General features: G+C 29.1%; 1 protein-coding gene and 1 pseudogene across 1 annotated transcript; both read right to left on the bottom strand.

Annotated features, from left to right (window-relative positions):
* Window positions 1-4,486: 4,486 nt before the first annotated feature.
* On the bottom strand, window positions 4,487-5,441 carry LOC108861335 (E3 ubiquitin-protein ligase SINA-like 7; annotated as a pseudogene).
* Window positions 5,442-7,412: 1,971 nt separating this feature from the next.
* On the bottom strand, window positions 7,413-10,594 carry LOC108860257 (jasmonate-induced oxygenase 3). The gene is made up of 3 exons (XM_018634157.2): window positions 9,978-10,594; window positions 9,415-9,751; window positions 7,413-7,841 (listed from the first exon to the last, which is right to left on the bottom strand). The coding sequence occupies exons 1-3, from the start codon at window positions 10,490-10,492 to the stop codon at window positions 7,593-7,595; spliced, it is 1,101 nt and encodes a 366-aa protein (XP_018489659.1). The 5' UTR covers window positions 10,493-10,594; the 3' UTR covers window positions 7,413-7,592.
* Between the last annotated feature and the right edge of the window lie 7,809 nt (window positions 10,595-18,403).

The following is an 18,403-nucleotide window of genomic DNA, read 5'->3' on the forward strand; positions in this document are numbered from 1 at the left end:
ACGCCTCTTGTGTTTATTAGTATTTTTGGTTTATTTTTAATGCATAATTAACATAAAAAACCCCCTAAATACCAGCGATAATGATACTCTAACAAAGGTGAAAGGGTAATAGATGGTGATTTTCGTCTCCTTTTGTAATTTTAGCTTGATTTCTCAAAATCGATCAATTTCTGGGAATGGAGACAAAGTTTTTCGTATGAAGTTTTCAAATCTCAAATTTATAAGACCTTATAAATTTATCGATAAAGAACATAGTGCTAACATTTTTGTATATAAGAGTTCTCAGTTATTTTACAAGGTAGTATGTAGTACTCATGATTTGCTTATTGTTGGAAGTAGTAATTCCTTAGATTTTACATCTATAAGACCTTAATTATAAAACAATTGTGTATATGGAGGGTCATTATCACATATAATTTTATCCCCCAATATAGCTGTGTATATAAAGATTGACTATCACCATTATGCTTTTTATGTTTCAGAAAAGATTACAAATATGACAATTGATTGTGTCAAACAAGATTCATTAAAGTAACCACATATCTGATCAAACTTCAAGAGAATGGAGGATGTCCTCACCTATGTGTAATCATATGCTTAAACAGTTGATAGATTCTTTGAAACAAGAATTTGCTTGTTTGTTATTTTCAAAGACTGATGTTACTGATGCTTCTGTTAAAAGTGATATATGATTGGTCAGAAGAAGAAACTTGGAGGTGCTCGTAATGCTCTCAATGACATCACAAAAAATTCTGGGTCATTCCAAAGTTTCTTCCAAGAACAAGCAAAATCATTTTTTTCTGGTTCTGCAAAATGCGAAACCAACATAGCTGAGGAGATGTTCTTGTGAACTTGTGCTTAAAGCTTGTTATTTTGCAGATTCTTCCAATTGAAATTAAGTATTTCTCTGTGTTTATACAGCATGCCTTTGATCAGATCCTCCTTGATTTGGAAGCACAACAAAAGGGTGGTGACATGGCTCTTTCACCAAATATGCTAGAAAGAAGCAAAGCGATGAAACATATGTTCACTTTTACATTGAGATCAAATAGAAAGGGTATTGTTACAGGAAATCATTTTTTGGCCGATGAAGCTACATCAATCGTTATCTTGTGTATGCTGCAATTTATAAATATTTATAAACTCTTATTAATGGATACATTTAATAAGAGTTTATAAATAATACACAAAAGAGGTTCTTTGTTATATAAGAGGTTCTTCCAGTTTTTATTAGGAATAATCTCCAAGTGGCTTCCTTTATGAGCAAACATAAAGAAAGCGGAGGACTTCTTCATTTTTGTGTAACAATTTTTGAGGTTAATTCTTTGGTCATGCTTTATTTATAAGGTTTTGTTATTTACTTTGACACAGTCACTAGTTTTGTGTTTTTATATTGCAAAAATATATGTACCCACTCTCTTTAATTGTGCGAAACAATATTGTCTATAACAGTGCCCTTTAGGTATTTAGAACCCCTTTTACATTTTCATAAGGACATAAAAAATATTGTATAGAGATTATTGATTTCATTTTTAATGGTACAAATGGAAATGTATAGATTACAATTAGTTATGTCAAGTTCATAAAACTTTGATACACAAGATTAAATTCATAAAACTAAAGAACACGTGCAGGCTTTGTAAGGAGATGATGATACGTGGCAGATTCTGAGGCACATGCGGATAACAAGTAAGTCTCCACCGCTTCAGATATTTTACATACCCTTATAAATTGTTTTATAATCCTTTATAATGGTGTTTAAATTTTACAAATTATTTTTATAAACCCTTCTAAATTATTTATATACCCTTATAAACCTTTATAAATTATTATACAAACCATTATAAATTGTTTTATAAGGATTTCTAAATGGTTATAGAATCTTTTAGTTGATTTATAAACCTATACAACTAATTTATTAAGGTTTCTAAGTTAATGTATAAAAACCTTATAAATTGATTCATAAGGGTTTATAAAATTAGAATCGTTATAACTTTTACTCCAATAGGTTTTTAGTAAGAAAAAAAGAGTTTATAAGGTTTTATAAAACATTTTCTAACTTAAAAATCATTTATAAATTTTTGTATAAATATTTTACGTGAAAATTCTAAGAATTTATAAATATTTCTATAAGAGGTTATACATTAATTATAAATATTAATCAGTTAGTTATAAGAACATCTTAAAGCTTATGATTTTATCTATCCACTAATGATAATAAACAATTATAAATTATTTATAAACAATTATAATGCTTCTGCCAATCTCCCTCCCTCTCTTTTTTGATGTATATGTATTGTGTAACTAACTATAAACGAATTTGATTTCAAGTAAACAATAGCTTGAAACTGCACATATGATCTCTTGGGTAATTTAAATTTAAAAGAAACAATTAAATGATTTATAAAACTTTATAAGTCATTTATCCGGATTCATAAACCAATTTCTAAGAGTTTATAACTTATTTTATAAAGATTTATAAATTAGCTATATAAATTATAAAGACTTATAAATTATTGAAACAACTATCATCCAGGTGAAGTTTCAGAGACTCTATTACAACACCACGTGGAGCGTTTGCTTCTTTGATATCCCCAAGGCATGGGTTCCAGCTATCAAATCTGGTTTTGGATGAAGGTGAAGCCTGAATACAAGAACTGGTTCTTGCTCTGCCGGAGAGTGTGATATACATTGAAGATATGCATCTCAAGATTTCTTCAGAGAACCTACTCGGATTTTCCATGTCATCTACGATGTGAGATGAGCCTAGAAGATCTCCAAAGGTAGTATGATGAGCATAAACATATCTTTTATTCTTCTGCAAACATCAAATCAGTTAAACAAATATGCTAAATGTTGAAGACCAATGTGTTCTACTTACTTTGTAGAAAAGACTTTTAAGTTGGCTTGGAAACTCCAAGGACATGAACATTCAGACACGAGAGATGCTTGATAATTGTAGCTGAGCACACCAGTAAGGTCTGATTGTGAGACGAAGCTTGTTTCAGCATGTAGAGAGAATGAAGTAACTTGTTCATCAAAAGATGTCATGTAAAGAAAGAGAAGATATAATGTTCTATACGCCATTTGTTTAAGCCATTTTCACATTTTTAAGCCATTTTCACATACCCAGCAATCATCGAAGTCCAGAAAACCACATTCCTAAGGGCAATACCGTCAAACACTCTACAACAACTCTCGATCTCTCCACACTTAGCATACATATCTACAAGACCTGTCAACACAATATTATCAAAGTCTGGCGCCTTAACGATGTCGCAGTGTATCTTCTTCCCGTTATTTAAGTCATGCATCTCAGTATATGCTTTCAAAGCTATGGAGAAAACAATATCATCATAATATCATTAAGCATTAAGTTGTACTATTGACAATATCATAAAATCAAGATTTATAAGAGGTTATAATTCTTTGAAATGCAATGTTCACTATCCAAAAATCTTTCTCCTAACCAGAACTATTCAAACGACAAGTCTAAATCAAATCAACCTTATTTGTTTTTTTGGATAACAGAGGAACGAAAATTCTAATATTACTTGAACCGAGATTTATAAAGGTTTATAATTTTTCGAAAGCTCAATGTTTACTATTGAAACTCTTTCCCTTAGATCGACATGCTCTAAACCAACTTTTCTGATTTTTTTTATATCAGAAAGAACAAATTCAAAAATTACTTGAATCAAACAAAAAGTATACAAATTAGAAACATACCAGTGTCAATCGTGGTGAGGAGCCAACATATTTGAGATTTTAATCGTGATTCTCGTAATCTTTTGTCGTTAGCTGAGAGAGAGAGTGATGATGGATCTCGACGGAGACGACGGATTACGGAGACGATGGATCTTGACGGAGACGACGGATGACGGAGACGGCGGATCTCGATAGAAACGATGATGGATCTCTGTAACTCTTCTGTCACCGACTGCTTGAGAGAGACGACTTCATCGGAGAGAGGCGACGGAGAAGAGATGATGGATCTCCACGGGAAGAGAGATAAGGTAAGGTTAATTTTGTCTTTTACACATTAATGAAAAGTGTATTTGTGAAAATGTCCTTCTATTGATGGTATTGTTGAATTGTGGTACTACACAAAGTGTAGTTATGAAATTTCCCCAATAAAATAAGTATTAAAATTAAAAATATTTTTAAAGCTTTTTTAGAGATATACTAGAGTATTTCTCATACGGGATATCATAGCCCTATTTTTGACTATTGAGTTTTTTTTCTGTTTAGGAGGGATTACAATCGTATATACATAATGCAACCTCTACTCTTGTTTACATATTTCTATGTGTGGCTGTTAGAGTTTGATCCTAGACATCGCCAAATGAAACATTCATTATGACTTCCAAATTTTAAAGAAATATTATATGAGAAATACCATAGGATAGTTATTAGTTAAGAGTAACAATGTGGCTGATAAGAAAGAAAAAAACACAATGTGGCTGATGAGTGATGAAGTAGTAACTTATTCATCATCCTCTTCAGTCTGCCGATTGATGCATATATAAAACTTGTAGTCAGGGCACATGCATGAAGGAACCAACATAAAATGCTCATCTGGTAGTACATCGCTCACTTGACGCACTCTTTTGAGATCTGATTCAAACCACAAGCGATCAGAGCAAGATGAGAACAACTTGAAGGTGTAAGAGAACTCCTCTTCTCCTGGTCCAATACAGCTAGCATAGAATATTCGACCTTGTGGTGTGTCAAAACACTCCACAATAACAATCTCTCCTTCTCCTTCTGTTGTCTGTTCCTTAAGAATTACCCTCTTGCCACTCAAGGGGTATATAAACACGGGTTTTCCACACTCAAACATATATGAGGAATTACAGTGTTTAGCAACACTGTGTTCATATAAATCCTTGTTAAATCCAACAAAGTCGCAGCTGCTAAAAGGGCAAGCACGTTGGGTGAAAGCACAGATCTTTAAATGTGTTGCTGTTTCAGCAAAAGAGATAATCTCGGAGCAACCAAGTTCTACGTTTGGACATGGAACTCTAAGTAGTTCGAGACTCGTTCCATAGCTCTATTGCGTGAACGAGTTTTTACGGAGCATGTTGCACATCTTTGCTTCAACTTGTGGAGGCAAGTAAAGCATGCTATATGACCATTATCACACTATATGACAAAAAAATAGGAGTAGTGGTCAACGAAACGTCTATTCACTAAAACATCTGGAGTAGTTTGAATTTCGACTAGAAGCTATAATAGGAGTAGTGGATTTCTATGTAGAAAGAGATGAGAAATGATACCTGGAAGATAGGAATGGTGAGTGGATCGAAGCAAAGGGGACACTCGATAGCATCGAGATCATGCAGCGTTGCCGTGCGTTTCTTCTTCCCCTCCTTATCACCGGAAGTATGTTGCCTCTTTTTCGAAATGTCATTGTTTCCGTCCTTGGAGAAACCCGCCATTATCAGAGGTTATCAAACTTCAGTCTGATGAAACCCTAATCCAAAGCTGACAAAACTGAAGCGACGAAGACTGGTCTTTATCAAATGTAATATTAGGCTACTAAGAGCATCTCCATCAGTCATACTCTATGAACTTCTCATTTTTCCATTATTTTTTTTTATTTTTTTCGTTTGACTTTTTTATTAAAAAAAAAAAATTGGGACCAATCGCGGGCCGACACGTGTCGTGGGGCCCGCGCTACAGTGACGAGACGGATTCACTGCAATGAACCTCCAAGAGATAGGTTTAAACCTGTGTAATATTTAAATATTTTTTTTCGAAAAGCATGTGAACCTCTCCTTTGAACATTCAATGAAGATGCTCTAATATACTCAGCTTTTGCTTCTTCCGTTTAGGATTTTAACACCATTAGCTTAAATTGCACATGAAAAGAAAATAGTACGAATTAAATAAAACTAGGTGTTACAGAGAATTACCGGCGATTTTTGTAGAGAATAATATTATAGAAACAAATATACCTTATGTTTACAATGTTATACTTATTGAATAATAATTAAAAATATTAAATTTTTAATTTTTAATTTTTGACTTCAAATAGTTTGATAATCGGAAATTTCAACATATATTTTTATTTTACATGAAAGCAATATTATATATAGTTTGATAATCAAGATAATTCAACAATGTAAGTCTAGTAAGTCACTAAACATCTTTCTTTTACACGAAAGAAATATTATAATTAGTTCATGTAATTAGTTATAGAATTAATTTTTATTTTATTTTAATACGTGAAAAACACGTAAATACTTTAACTTTTAGAGATAAAAAGAAGTGTTTTTTTGTATAGATCCAAGATGATGGTCAGAGGCTTCTATAATTCGGATATCATATTTGCTGAATTTTTAACTTACGTTTTTTATTTGTTTGATTAGTTTTAATTTATTTTATATTTAATAAAAATAATTATTCGTTTATGTGTATTTTTCTCAGAATGTTTGTAATAACAAAAGTTTTGGATATGATTAATTATATAATATTTTATTTTGATATGAATACAATATTCATATCTAAAATTTACAGATAATCGGTAGTAGAATTAATTTTCATTTTAGCACTGATAAATATAAATAAAAAATAAAATTATTAGCTATTTAAATTGTAACAATTTTTAAGATATCACTTATGAACGCACATATAATCAAAACCCCTTAAATAACTTCTTTTTATATATAATAAAAGTGTGATTCAATTTTATATGATTTATAAATCTACTTTTATAAAATTATAAATATATTTATAACCATTTATATACAACTTTTTATATATTTTATAAGTTTTGCGGTTCACCATGTTTACAACTATTTACTTACATGACTTAATAATACAATCCATCATTAAAAAAAATATTTTTGTACTTCAATCTAAAAATTGATCAAGATAGATAAATTTAAAATTAAGTTTTATTTTAGAATTGATAAAATATATCAAATTCTAAAATTCCATAAAATTATAAAAGTCTTTAAAATTTCACCTATAATCGTATTATAACAAGAAGTGTGAAAAATTCACTTAAATAACTTATGTTTAGTATATAACAAGAAGTGTGAAAAATTCTTATGATTTATATAAATCATTATAAATATACGTTTATATAATAATAAATATATTTAGAAGCATTTACAAATGTTTTTGTAACATTTTGTCTTATAAATAAATTTATAAACCTTTTATAAATGATATATGATATCTAATAAAATGATTTTGTATGGTAGAATAAAAAATTTCTTAAATAATTTCAAAATATTTATAAATGATTTATAAACTCTCTATAGATGAACATGCAGCCATTATATTTATTTCTATAAAATATATATTAAAGCATTTTATATAATTATAAATAGCTAATTGATAAAATAATCAAAAAATGTATATTATTATTTGTAGTATAACTTGTATTAATGGATTGTAGAGTTACATAGTTATTTTTTTTTTTTGAAGATTAAAGAAAACATAGTTCATCGTATCCTTACATTACATAACAAAATACAATAAATTGTTCATTATTTAACAGATAAGAAAGAAGCATGATTTATTATTTAGACAAGTAGAAAACAAGTTCATCATCTGTAATTCAATGTACGCATGTTATACTATCGAGGCGATCTAAGTTCGTCGATATGAGACTTGCTGCATGGACCTTGCGTACGGATGAATTGACGGTATTGATCGTAGGTCGTGGAGGTGTATAGAGCTGGTGAATCTTCCGTCACTAGCTCCTTCAGTGGCTCGATTGGGATGTTGCCCTTTGGGTTGTAGAAGAATGCCAATGACAACCTCTCATTTGCAGGGCTCACTATCACTCTGTGTTCTATGCTTTTGTATATTGAATTGGTCAACATCTAGCCACACAACAAAAATGCGCAATGTATGTAAAAATTATACTAATCCAGAAAAAGAAAACTAAAAACTAAAAAAAACTAAAACACAATAAAAAAAAAGACCCCATGACATTTGTCTTTGGCCTTTAAGAAATTAATCTTTTTTACGAACATGCGATTGTTAGGTTTGGAGTTGGACCAAATGACACAATAATGACATAAATACAAAAAGACTCATAAGTTTGCTGTTTTAAAACTAAACTATAACCCATTTTAAATAGACACTTTAAATTATAATCACGTTATATGGGTTTTTAAATTTTGAACTTTAGTTGAACAAAAAAAATTCCAAACTTTAAAAATGTGGGAAAATCAGTTTTTTTTTTTTTTTTTAACTATTTCCTTATAAAGATTAAGTTTAAACTATTATTTAGAAGATATGTAGAACCAATTATAGTTAGGAAAACAATTAATACTATACAATAGTTCTTGTGAGGAAATATATGCTTTGACTATATATTTAGGGTCTGGCTGGTGTAATCATAGTGGTTGCGGATACGGTTGCAGATGTGGATGGTTACAGTTTTAAGTATTTTTAAGAGATTTGTAAGATTGATACATCATATAGAAATTGGTGCATTTGCGAAATACTTATGACTGATTAACTAGCAAATTCATCAGCAGTTAAATATCAAATTAATAATATTTACATTTTCTATAATCATAAAAGTATTAAAATCACTATATTATAATAAAATATAAAACTATATTAATAAATTACACAATTGAATTTTTTAAAATTATAATTTTTTAAAAAAGTTTTATAATAGAAATAATATATATATATATTTCTATTATTTCAATTTTATTTTTTTATTGCATATTCTTATTTTTATTTCTGTACTGTTTCTCTCTTTAAAAGGAAATTATCTTTACTTAACCGTAAATGCTAATTAGAACCATCTTTTAAATTTAAGAAGTTTAGAACAGTTTTAAATGATGTAGAATATTTTATGTGATTATTTTAAAATATTAACAATCGTTACCAACCGTAAAAACTATCTTTCAGCTAGTGTTTTTGGCCCAGCCAGCCCAGTTAAAACCCATTGTAGTTTAATTACCCAAATCAACAGTCGTTGAAATTGTTTTTGTCTGTTTCTTGAATTAGGACATTTTCTTTGTTTTCCTTTAATGGAGACACATGCAGAATTAAAGCGTGGCTTCATTCAAGCCAGTACCTAATTGACCCCATCAACTTTATGTTTTATACTCCACTAATTTAACTTTAATAATACAGGAAAATAAAAGGAAGAAGAAATATGCATGCACGTGCTTAACTTTATTAAAACTAATAACAACTTCAAGGATAAACGAAGACGAGAATCAAATCCCATTCACGTGATATTTACTCTATTTTTAGCCTAATAATAGAAAAACCAACTAGTAAAATTATATAGAGTGCTCGAATCTTCCTCAACGAATGTCAAATAAGTTAAACAACCATAATATCAGATTTTACAGTAATTTTAGTGTCGGTTCAATGGTCTACGATCAATTTTTTTTTAATTACAAAAATTTCAAAGAAAATAGTCACCTGAATTTGGTCACCAATGTTAACAATGAGAGCATGAGGCTCTGGTTCGACTGTGATCCAAGCATCGTCACATCCACGGACCTGAAGGCCGGCGACTTGCTCGTCCGGCAAAAGAATGGTCAATCCACCGGGATCGGAGTGTGGTGAGAGGCCGAGTGTTAACTCTGGCTGAGGGCATTTTGGATAATAATTAACCCTTAAACATCCTCCAGATTCCTCTTTACCACCAAACGCATTTTGAAGGATGCCCTCTTGCAATCCCAAGTTTCTCGATAATATATTCATCAAGTTCTCGCACAGTTTCACCATTTCCTTGCAATAATCCTCCAATATTTCTCTATATACCTCAATAACAAGGTAACAAATTTGTAGTTTCAATTTGTATCTTAGCTTTCAATCAAATTTAAAATGTATAGACCGAAATAAGTAGTATATAATTCATCTTTCACATGTGCTTTTTGTAATTAATAATCCACTGATAAGTCGTACTAGTACGTCTCTAAGATAATTATTTTGTATAGTAACAACGTTGATTTATTAGAAGGTTTTGGAATAAAATATACCGGCAATGAAGAGGCGGAGAAGGCCACTTGGTGTAATCCTTCAAAGACAAAGGGCAGTAATGAAGATAATAGTAATCACTCCAATCAAGAATAGCTCCCTTTTCTACGCCAAGTCGGCTTCCATATCCCTCGTAAGTTTTCGGCGAATTAGCATGCATGTTTTTAAGCTCCATGGGAAGATGAAAGAAGTCTCTCCATGTTTCTTTAGCTCGGTCCATGAGCTGAGGACTCATCCCATGGTTAACCACTTGAAAAAACCCCCATTCTTTACAAGCTTTTGAGATCTCGTCGAGTGTTTTCGCATGCAGAGTTATGTCGTTTGTGTATAAGCCACCTAAGTCAATGATGGGAATAGCGGCGGTGACAGGGTTGTGTTTGTTGTGGTGGTTTTGAGAGGGTAAGTTTGGACGTTGAGAGAGAGGCTTGACGTAGCGGTTTGGTATGGCTTTGAGGTTGCTTTGGGATAAGGACTGGACACGGACTATAGGCTCAGGCCAATCTTGGAACATGTTCATGGCTTTGGTTAGTTTTTTTGACTAGGAGCTCAAAGAGATGAAATAGGAGGCTGAGGATGAAACAAGGAGTATTATTAAGAAATATATATAGAGAGAAAAAGATAAGATTGTTTTCTTTTTTTTTGACATTTCAGGGTACGAAGAGGAAAAGATAGATTAAAAAAGCAGAGGTAGAGGGATTCTTTTTTTTTTTTGGAACACTACGTAGAGGATTCATATTTACGAACTTGTAAATAATATGTGGAATAACCATTATGATGATAAAATGGTTGAAATATCATCTAATCGAAAATAGAAAAACGGTCGAAGAAACATTTTACTTGACATCCTACTGTATTCAAACCAAAATACAAAAGAACATCTATAAACTAATAAATATTATAATATAATAATCTTTGTTGGTTTCGAGTCAGATTATTAAAAAATTAGCAAAATTTGAAGAAACGATAAGATAATAATTAAAATTTTGAAAACTTTATATAAATATATGATTTCAATAATAACATAAATTAACAATAAATGTGGATGTCGTTAACGAAATTTGTGTAAAATTTATATTTATGTGGATGTGATTAACGAAGTGATAAAATTAAGTTATGAATGCTCAGTTTTAATCATAAGAAAAAATACTTAATTTTGATCAATATGCATAAACTAAGATTAATATCAATGATACAACACAAATCATAACTTATGTTTCTGCAGCTGGAGCTGTAAAATCATATTTTATTATATATTCTGCAAATAAAATAGAATAAAACAAATAGTAAAGATCACATATTTCATTTTACATGTATGGTTTTTCCATTTTATGTGCACACGATCTATTTCATCCATACATATTGCACGGTTACATATAAATGAAAATGTATACATCAGATGATTTAAATTCAGTTTCGAACAATTTACTTGGCAGCCTAAATTTTTCATTTGTAATTTGAAAAACACAAGTGAAATATAAAGGTGTTATAATCCATATAACAGAGTAATTGTGAAATAAAATGTAAATATAGCAATAATGTAGAACGGAAACCATATAAGACATATCTATATGCATAAACAACAGCCGAATTCAATGAATAAGTGAATCAATGGAAGCATACAAGGACAAGCAACCAATGTTCTACATAGGCCAAACACTATTTTATTTATTACTAGGATCGGCCCGCCCTACGGGCGGGATCATAATTTGAAAATAATTTAAATAATTAGAGTAAATAATTTTTAATTTTTCTTTAATAATTTTTATTTTAAAATGTTATATTAATATAAATTAATTTGTTATTAAATGAATTATGATTACTTTCTTTGATTTTATGATAAAAATGACAAAGACATTTTTGTAATCAATTATTGATATATATAATACTTTACTTTTGTTAATAAAATCAAGAGTTGACATAATCTTCTTGTTGAAGATTTGTTATAATCAGTGAAATGAAATTATAGTATTTATAAAGAGTTGAAGGAATTATTATAGCCTTTTCTAGGAAGATGTGTTCCTAACCAATAACCTGATTTAACTGAATAACTATCATTCATATATAGTTTTAAGAAAAATAGGCAGGTAGCATAAAATTTGATATTAGTTTTTTTATTGTTTAATATTTACAAATATATGTTAGGTTATATATTTATGTATTATTATCTTTGAGAAAAATATATTCATGCTGTTTTTTTATGTTTCTTCAAACCCACATTAACAAAAAATTGAAAACAATGAATTCTGCAATTTTTTTTACTACCAAAGTTTAGGCTATATGATGTATTGTTGGCTATAAAAATTATTTATGGAGCATTCGCTGTATTGTTAATATATGTGGTTCAATATTCAAATGTTAAAAATGTGAATTTTATTATAAATTTTGAAAATTTACACTGATGTATCATGTTTTCTTTTCTCGTTTGTTGAGATGGCAGGAAAAAAATGTTCGAACTTATAGTAGTAACTATTTTATCATGATTAATGATGTAATTAAGTTTTGACTTATCCAATAAATTATTTTCGTATTATATTATTCTTACTACTTTTTCTTACAATTTTTACTATCTATTATATTATCGTTGTTAGAAATTATTTAGTTAGCTTACCACCAATATATAATTATTTTATATTGTCATCAATATTTTTATTTTTGACCTTTTAAAAATGCTAGTCAATTGTACTTTTCATACATTTTCTGAGTTTTAAATTCATATTTTAGTTTATAATAATTATATTAGGTTGCATTTAGATGTATATATTGTATTTGCATGCATAATTGCATATCACATGGTTTAAAGTGCACAGTTCGAAGTTTTGGATGGCATTGCAAAGTTATTTCTGCAAATCAGAAACATCTGGGGTCTAAACGAAATAAGATGAAACCACAGGGACCAGTGTTGCAAATTCTGGATACTCATTGGGTCTAGATTCACGATCAGAAATGTTTGGGGGCTGCATCAATAGGATGTTTCTTCACAAGTTGAAAGTTCAGGGGCCTAACTGAAAGAAGCAAGAAGATGAAGGGCCAGATGTCAAAAGAGGAAGAAATAGCCATTAACGTTGCTCGATCTTCTTCTCACCGGATCTGTTGACGACGACGGAGCAGAGCACGACTTCGGAACTTCAAGACGCCTTATCCATGGGATCGAGATGAGGATTGGTGACGACTTGGTCCGTGTTATCTCAATGGCGTGAAGCTTTGATACCGGTGGATTGCGTGGAGGAGATGCTTGAGGAGGAGAGGACCTTCAAACGCGAACTGAGATCGACGCGGAGGAACATGGGGGCAGACACAGCCCAAACCCAAAGCACAACACATAAGCAAAGCCCAATAGAAATAGAAATGATGCGCAGCGTTTAAATAAATCAGGACACGTGTCACCCTGTTGTCGAACGACTTAGTGACGTGGCACAACAGGAAAGAAGCAACATTTTTTTATATATATAGATTAGTTGTCTAGTATGGGCTTAGATTTAGGTCCTAGTGATTAATATGGTGAGATATAATAGATTATCGGTACATCCTCTAATATTAATCAGAAAGTATTTTAAATTAAGGTCAAAATTGTGATATTGTTATATTTATCTTAATTCTCAGTCCACTAGTAACACTCCAACATTCGTTGGACTGGAAGTAGAATTAGAAAAATAGTTTTTTTGATAAATATGTATTTTTAAAGAGAATAAAATCGGGTTTAAAGCTTATATACATATGGGTCTAAGGAATTATAAAATTGTTCGTTCATATAATAATATACAAATCCTAAAGAAGTATTTGTCTTAATCATTTTTTATAAAATTATTTGTCTTAATCATTTTTTTTCTTTAAGTTTGATTCGCATTTGTTCGCAATAAGTATATTTTCAGATAATCTACTATATAGCACTATATATATTTTTATCGGAGTTAACCGGATCAGTCTATAGGTATACAGAAAAACGAAAAATGCAAGACATAACCAAAAGGTACATGACAGAAATATTCGATTCCAACAATTAACTAACTCTCCAGCAGTATAAATAATCAAGCTACATGGTTGAATCATATGCCTTTCACACAAAAAAATGGTTGGTTTATATGCAATTACATTGTTGATGTCGATTGTTTTGTCATATTTGTCAAACGGGATAGATTTTTATTAGTATAAATAAAAATAAACATGACAAACTCGTTCCCCATTCCATTGGCAATATGTGTGTACCTATTTCCGAATTATATTCCATCAATTTCTCACACTTTTATAATTAACTAAATAATTGTCATAAATGAAGTGAACGATAAATTTGAATAAAAATATATTTCTATATATATTATTGAGTTATCATAAAGAAAATAAAATAGTTACATATTTGAAAATATCTTATATTATTGAAACTTATTTTGTTTAGCATATTTATATAGTTTATCTATATTTGATTCATCTTTGTTCGAATATAGTTTTTTGTTTAAATTTTTAATTTTAAAGCAATATGAATTATTTTTTCTATTTTTCTTAATTCGAACATATTTGATGGATTGGAAGAAAGTGAATATATGTTTACAATTTAAAAACTGCAAGCATAATTCTTTTACTTATAATATATTTCTCATTTTTGAAACTAGTTTTTAGTAGGAACTCTCGTTTTCTCCTGGTCTTACTGTGTTTTATTTTATTTTTTCCAATCTTTAATGATTTTTTAACTATATTTCTATCTTTTTTTTCTTTTCATCTGCTCTCGAAAACTTTTTTAATGAAATAATCTCAAATAAAAGATTTGTTTGATTGTTTGTTTGTCCCTGTATGATTTTTGGTCAAGATTATTTTGAACTTTGATCAAGTAAACTGTAAACACTATAATAACTAATGAATATTTATGTCTTAGCGATAAATCGATTTACTGATTTACGCATGCACGTCAAATTTTATTTAATTTCCCTTTATTTTCATGAAATTTATTTGTAATAAACCGATTTATATTATTTAATTGTTCTTCTTCGAATTTCTATATCCGCATATAATTACGTTCCACGCAAAACTAAGTAGTTTGATCTTCATTTAAATATTTTCTATGAAACAAGTTATTCCACGAACATTGAAAAAGGATCGAAGGTTAAACAATTGATTAACAAATAGAAATATATTATTTTATATTAATTTTGATCCTGGAAATCAATATAAAACGTTAGATAATGATACCAAGGAAAGAAGAATGTGTATTTTTGTGAACTAATGAGGTTAGTCCTTAATGATCCGGGTTGTCAAGAACAGTTCATGTAGCCCGCCTAATCCGCAGCCTCAACGAACATACAGCAACCTTCGCGACCAAGCGCACCCACTCAAACCAAACCGAGCTTTATTTGGAGAAGAACCACCAAGAGCCGCCACAGATTACCGGACCTACATCAAGAAAACAGAGAGAGAGCAAGCACTAGCTTGAGTCAAAGGACTGATCATCGGAAATGCCCAAACTCTACCAGGTTCAATCCTCGTTTTAATGGTGGGTTTGATTTTGCGGCAAGTATATGTTCCAATTCTGATGCGTCTTTGCTCCTTAGCTGCTTCTTTTGTTGTCGGTTCATTCTTTTGCCTAGACCTGAGTATGTGTTTTGTTTAATTTTGTATCTCTGTTCTTTTGTTTGTATGTTGTTCTGTAAAAAAAATAAAATTTGGTAATGAATCTTAACATTTTTACAAAAAAAAAACTAATGAGGTTAGGAAAGAATATTTGAATGCAAAATCCAATACGGTAAATTCGCAGTTCGATTCCTATTGATCATCAGAGAATAAAAAATATTAACATCGCCAGAGATCATAAGATAATCGGTTGATTTTCGTTGTCGGAAACTGTGATTAATTAAAAAAAGTACGTATATAGGTATCATGAATAATATTTGTAATAATCAAATTTATTATTTAATAACAAAAAAGTTTGTGTATTTCTTTTTCACTTTTCTAATTACTTTACAAGTTATGCCATTAATAAACCTAGGGAAAAAGTCTCATAGTAAAAAAAAAAAAAAAAAAAAAAAGTCTCATAGTTTTGTGAAGCACGCTTAACGCATTTGTTCGATGACGACCAATAATAATAGTGCTATTGATTTCTCCTATAAATAATATTCCCTTTACTTCTAAAAATGATATATGTTTTAGTTTTTCATACATATTAATAAAATATATTAATTTAAGTATTAAATTTATAAAATAAATTGTGGATTTCTATTTTCCATAATTTTAATAAAAATTTAGAAAATATAACTTATTTTCTTGAAATTTAGAATTAGCCATTATTAGTTGATAAAGATAATTTTAAAATACGAAAAAATTAAAAAATACTATGTATCTCTAAGAATTGGTTGAAGTATAAACTAAACTGTAATATTTTTAGTTTGTGTTTTACATATGTTGTTTTCTCGGTTCTAAGAACTTCAGTGTTTACTAATACGGATAATTTATTATATTAAAACAGAAGTCATGACTTCTCATTCATGTGTGATTTTCTTAAAAATGAACTATCTACTAGACTTGGTCACACTATATTTTTTATAATTATTAATCTTTGAACTACTTTAATCATAATATCTTTTGATATCTTTTCATTTAAAAAAGTATATATATATATATATATATATTTTTTTTTTTTTTAATTTCTAAAAAATCTTTTAAAAAGATCTTAACAAGATCTTAATTTTCAAAATTATATGTAAATATTTTAACTAATTCCGTAATTAGTTTTGAAATATTATTATACATTAATATATTCAGTTGTTTTTATAAAATGAAAAATAAAATATTATATCTTATTTTTATCTATTATATAATCACAATCAATCATGTTAATTTTTTTGTCATATTGAACTTAACATGATAAAATTATATTAAATTGATAAAATTTGAAATTTTATTTTCATAAATAGAAAATATTTATGTGAAAATTATAATATGACAGAGCGGCTTAACATTAGCAGATTATATACTACATGTATAAAAATTAACATATCTTTCACTTTTGTAGATAATATAATATATTGTGTAAAATATTGCTAAAAAAAGAAATCCAGTTTTGAAAGACGGGTAAAAATTTAACATTAATTAAATAAAAAAATTATCAAATATGTTTTTCATGCACATATTAATATATTTAATAACTAAATGCAAATACAATAAAATAAATATATAATAAGAATCAACAAATACGTACGACTGTTTAAACAATTGATTATTTACAACACGCAAACTATATATTATTGTATTTGAAATAGCTTTATAAATATATGATTAAAATTAAAAATGTATACTACTAATGATCTAAATAACTATATATACATATAAAAATGAAAATAAAACCTGCACGGTTGTGCGGGTCGAAATCTAGTTATTATTTAAATCAGAATATCTTTATTTACAAGATGACTCTGGGTTTAGGATAGATTACAAACCTGACGTCTAGACTTTTATTGTTAACCACAAAAAAAAAATACTTTGGAAACACTTGAGATTCAGAATGAGATCATATAAGATCACCTCAAAAAGAAAACCCGTAGGTAGTTTTTCTATTTTCATGGCTAATTTTAATAGAGAACAGAGCATCTTGTCCGAAATTCGGTCGGTTAGATGATAGACAGCTAAAGACAAAGGCTATGATTGTATGGTATCAATAGATAAATGTTTACTCTGTAATCAAGTTTAATTCAAATTCAGTTCAGTGGAAACATCCTAACCTACTGATTAGGGGGGGGGGGGGGGGGGGGGGGGGGGGGGGGGTTATTGGTTTAAAATTCTAAAGGAGTTTTAAAATTTTGAGAATCCACTATTATTGTTTTATAGATTTTAAAAGTCTTATTAAAATCCATTGTTATTGGTTTGATGACTTCTAAATTCCACTCAAATCATTTGTTATTCATAAAGTTTAGTTATTATGGATTTTACTATTCCATTAATTATATTGTTATTGGAAAGTGGATTCCTTATATTTTTACTCATGAGACTAGACTTTGAAAATATCACCTATACTCATAAGATTTCTGAAATCGGTGAAATAAGAAAAACATACACATATTGAATATTTATCTACGTAAACACACTACACGAGACTCAATAATGGTGAAGCAACCAAACTCACATGATCTGTAATTCATTATATTTTTTTATAGTTTCATATTTGACAAAACAACTGTTTGATTTAATAATGGTGAAGAAATATAACTCATACGATAACTAGAATAGTGTTTCGAGAAAATCACAAAAGTCAAAGAAAATAAGACTGATTATTATCACAAGAAAACCAATAAGAAGAGGAACTCACCAAACATAAGGAAAATGAGAAATGTGTATCATTGTATCAATTGATGTTTATATATATATGGTTTTTTCGAGATTTTATTTTTGGAAAAGTTCTAGAGAGATTGTATACATTGCCTTATAACTAGAAATATTTTGAAAAAATATA

The sequence above is a fragment of the Raphanus sativus genome, chromosome 5 (assembly GCF_000801105.2).
Source record: "Raphanus sativus cultivar WK10039 chromosome 5, ASM80110v3, whole genome shotgun sequence".
Lineage (NCBI taxonomy): Eukaryota > Viridiplantae > Streptophyta > Magnoliopsida > Brassicales > Brassicaceae > Raphanus > Raphanus sativus.

Bases quoted from the DNA above. Each gene is read 5' to 3' on its own strand.
- LOC108860257 (XM_018634157.2), bottom strand. From the start codon at position 10,492: ATGAACATGTTCCAAGATTGGCCTGAGCCTATAGTCCGTGTCCAGTCC. The intron at 9,752-9,977 runs GTATATTTTATT...TGAGGTATATAG, and splicing joins TCTCCGCCTCTTCATTGCCG to AGAAATATTGGAGGATTATT. The intron at 7,842-9,414 runs GTGACTATTTTC...TTGTGTGGCTAG, and splicing joins ACATTGGTGACCAAATTCAG to ATGTTGACCAATTCAATATA.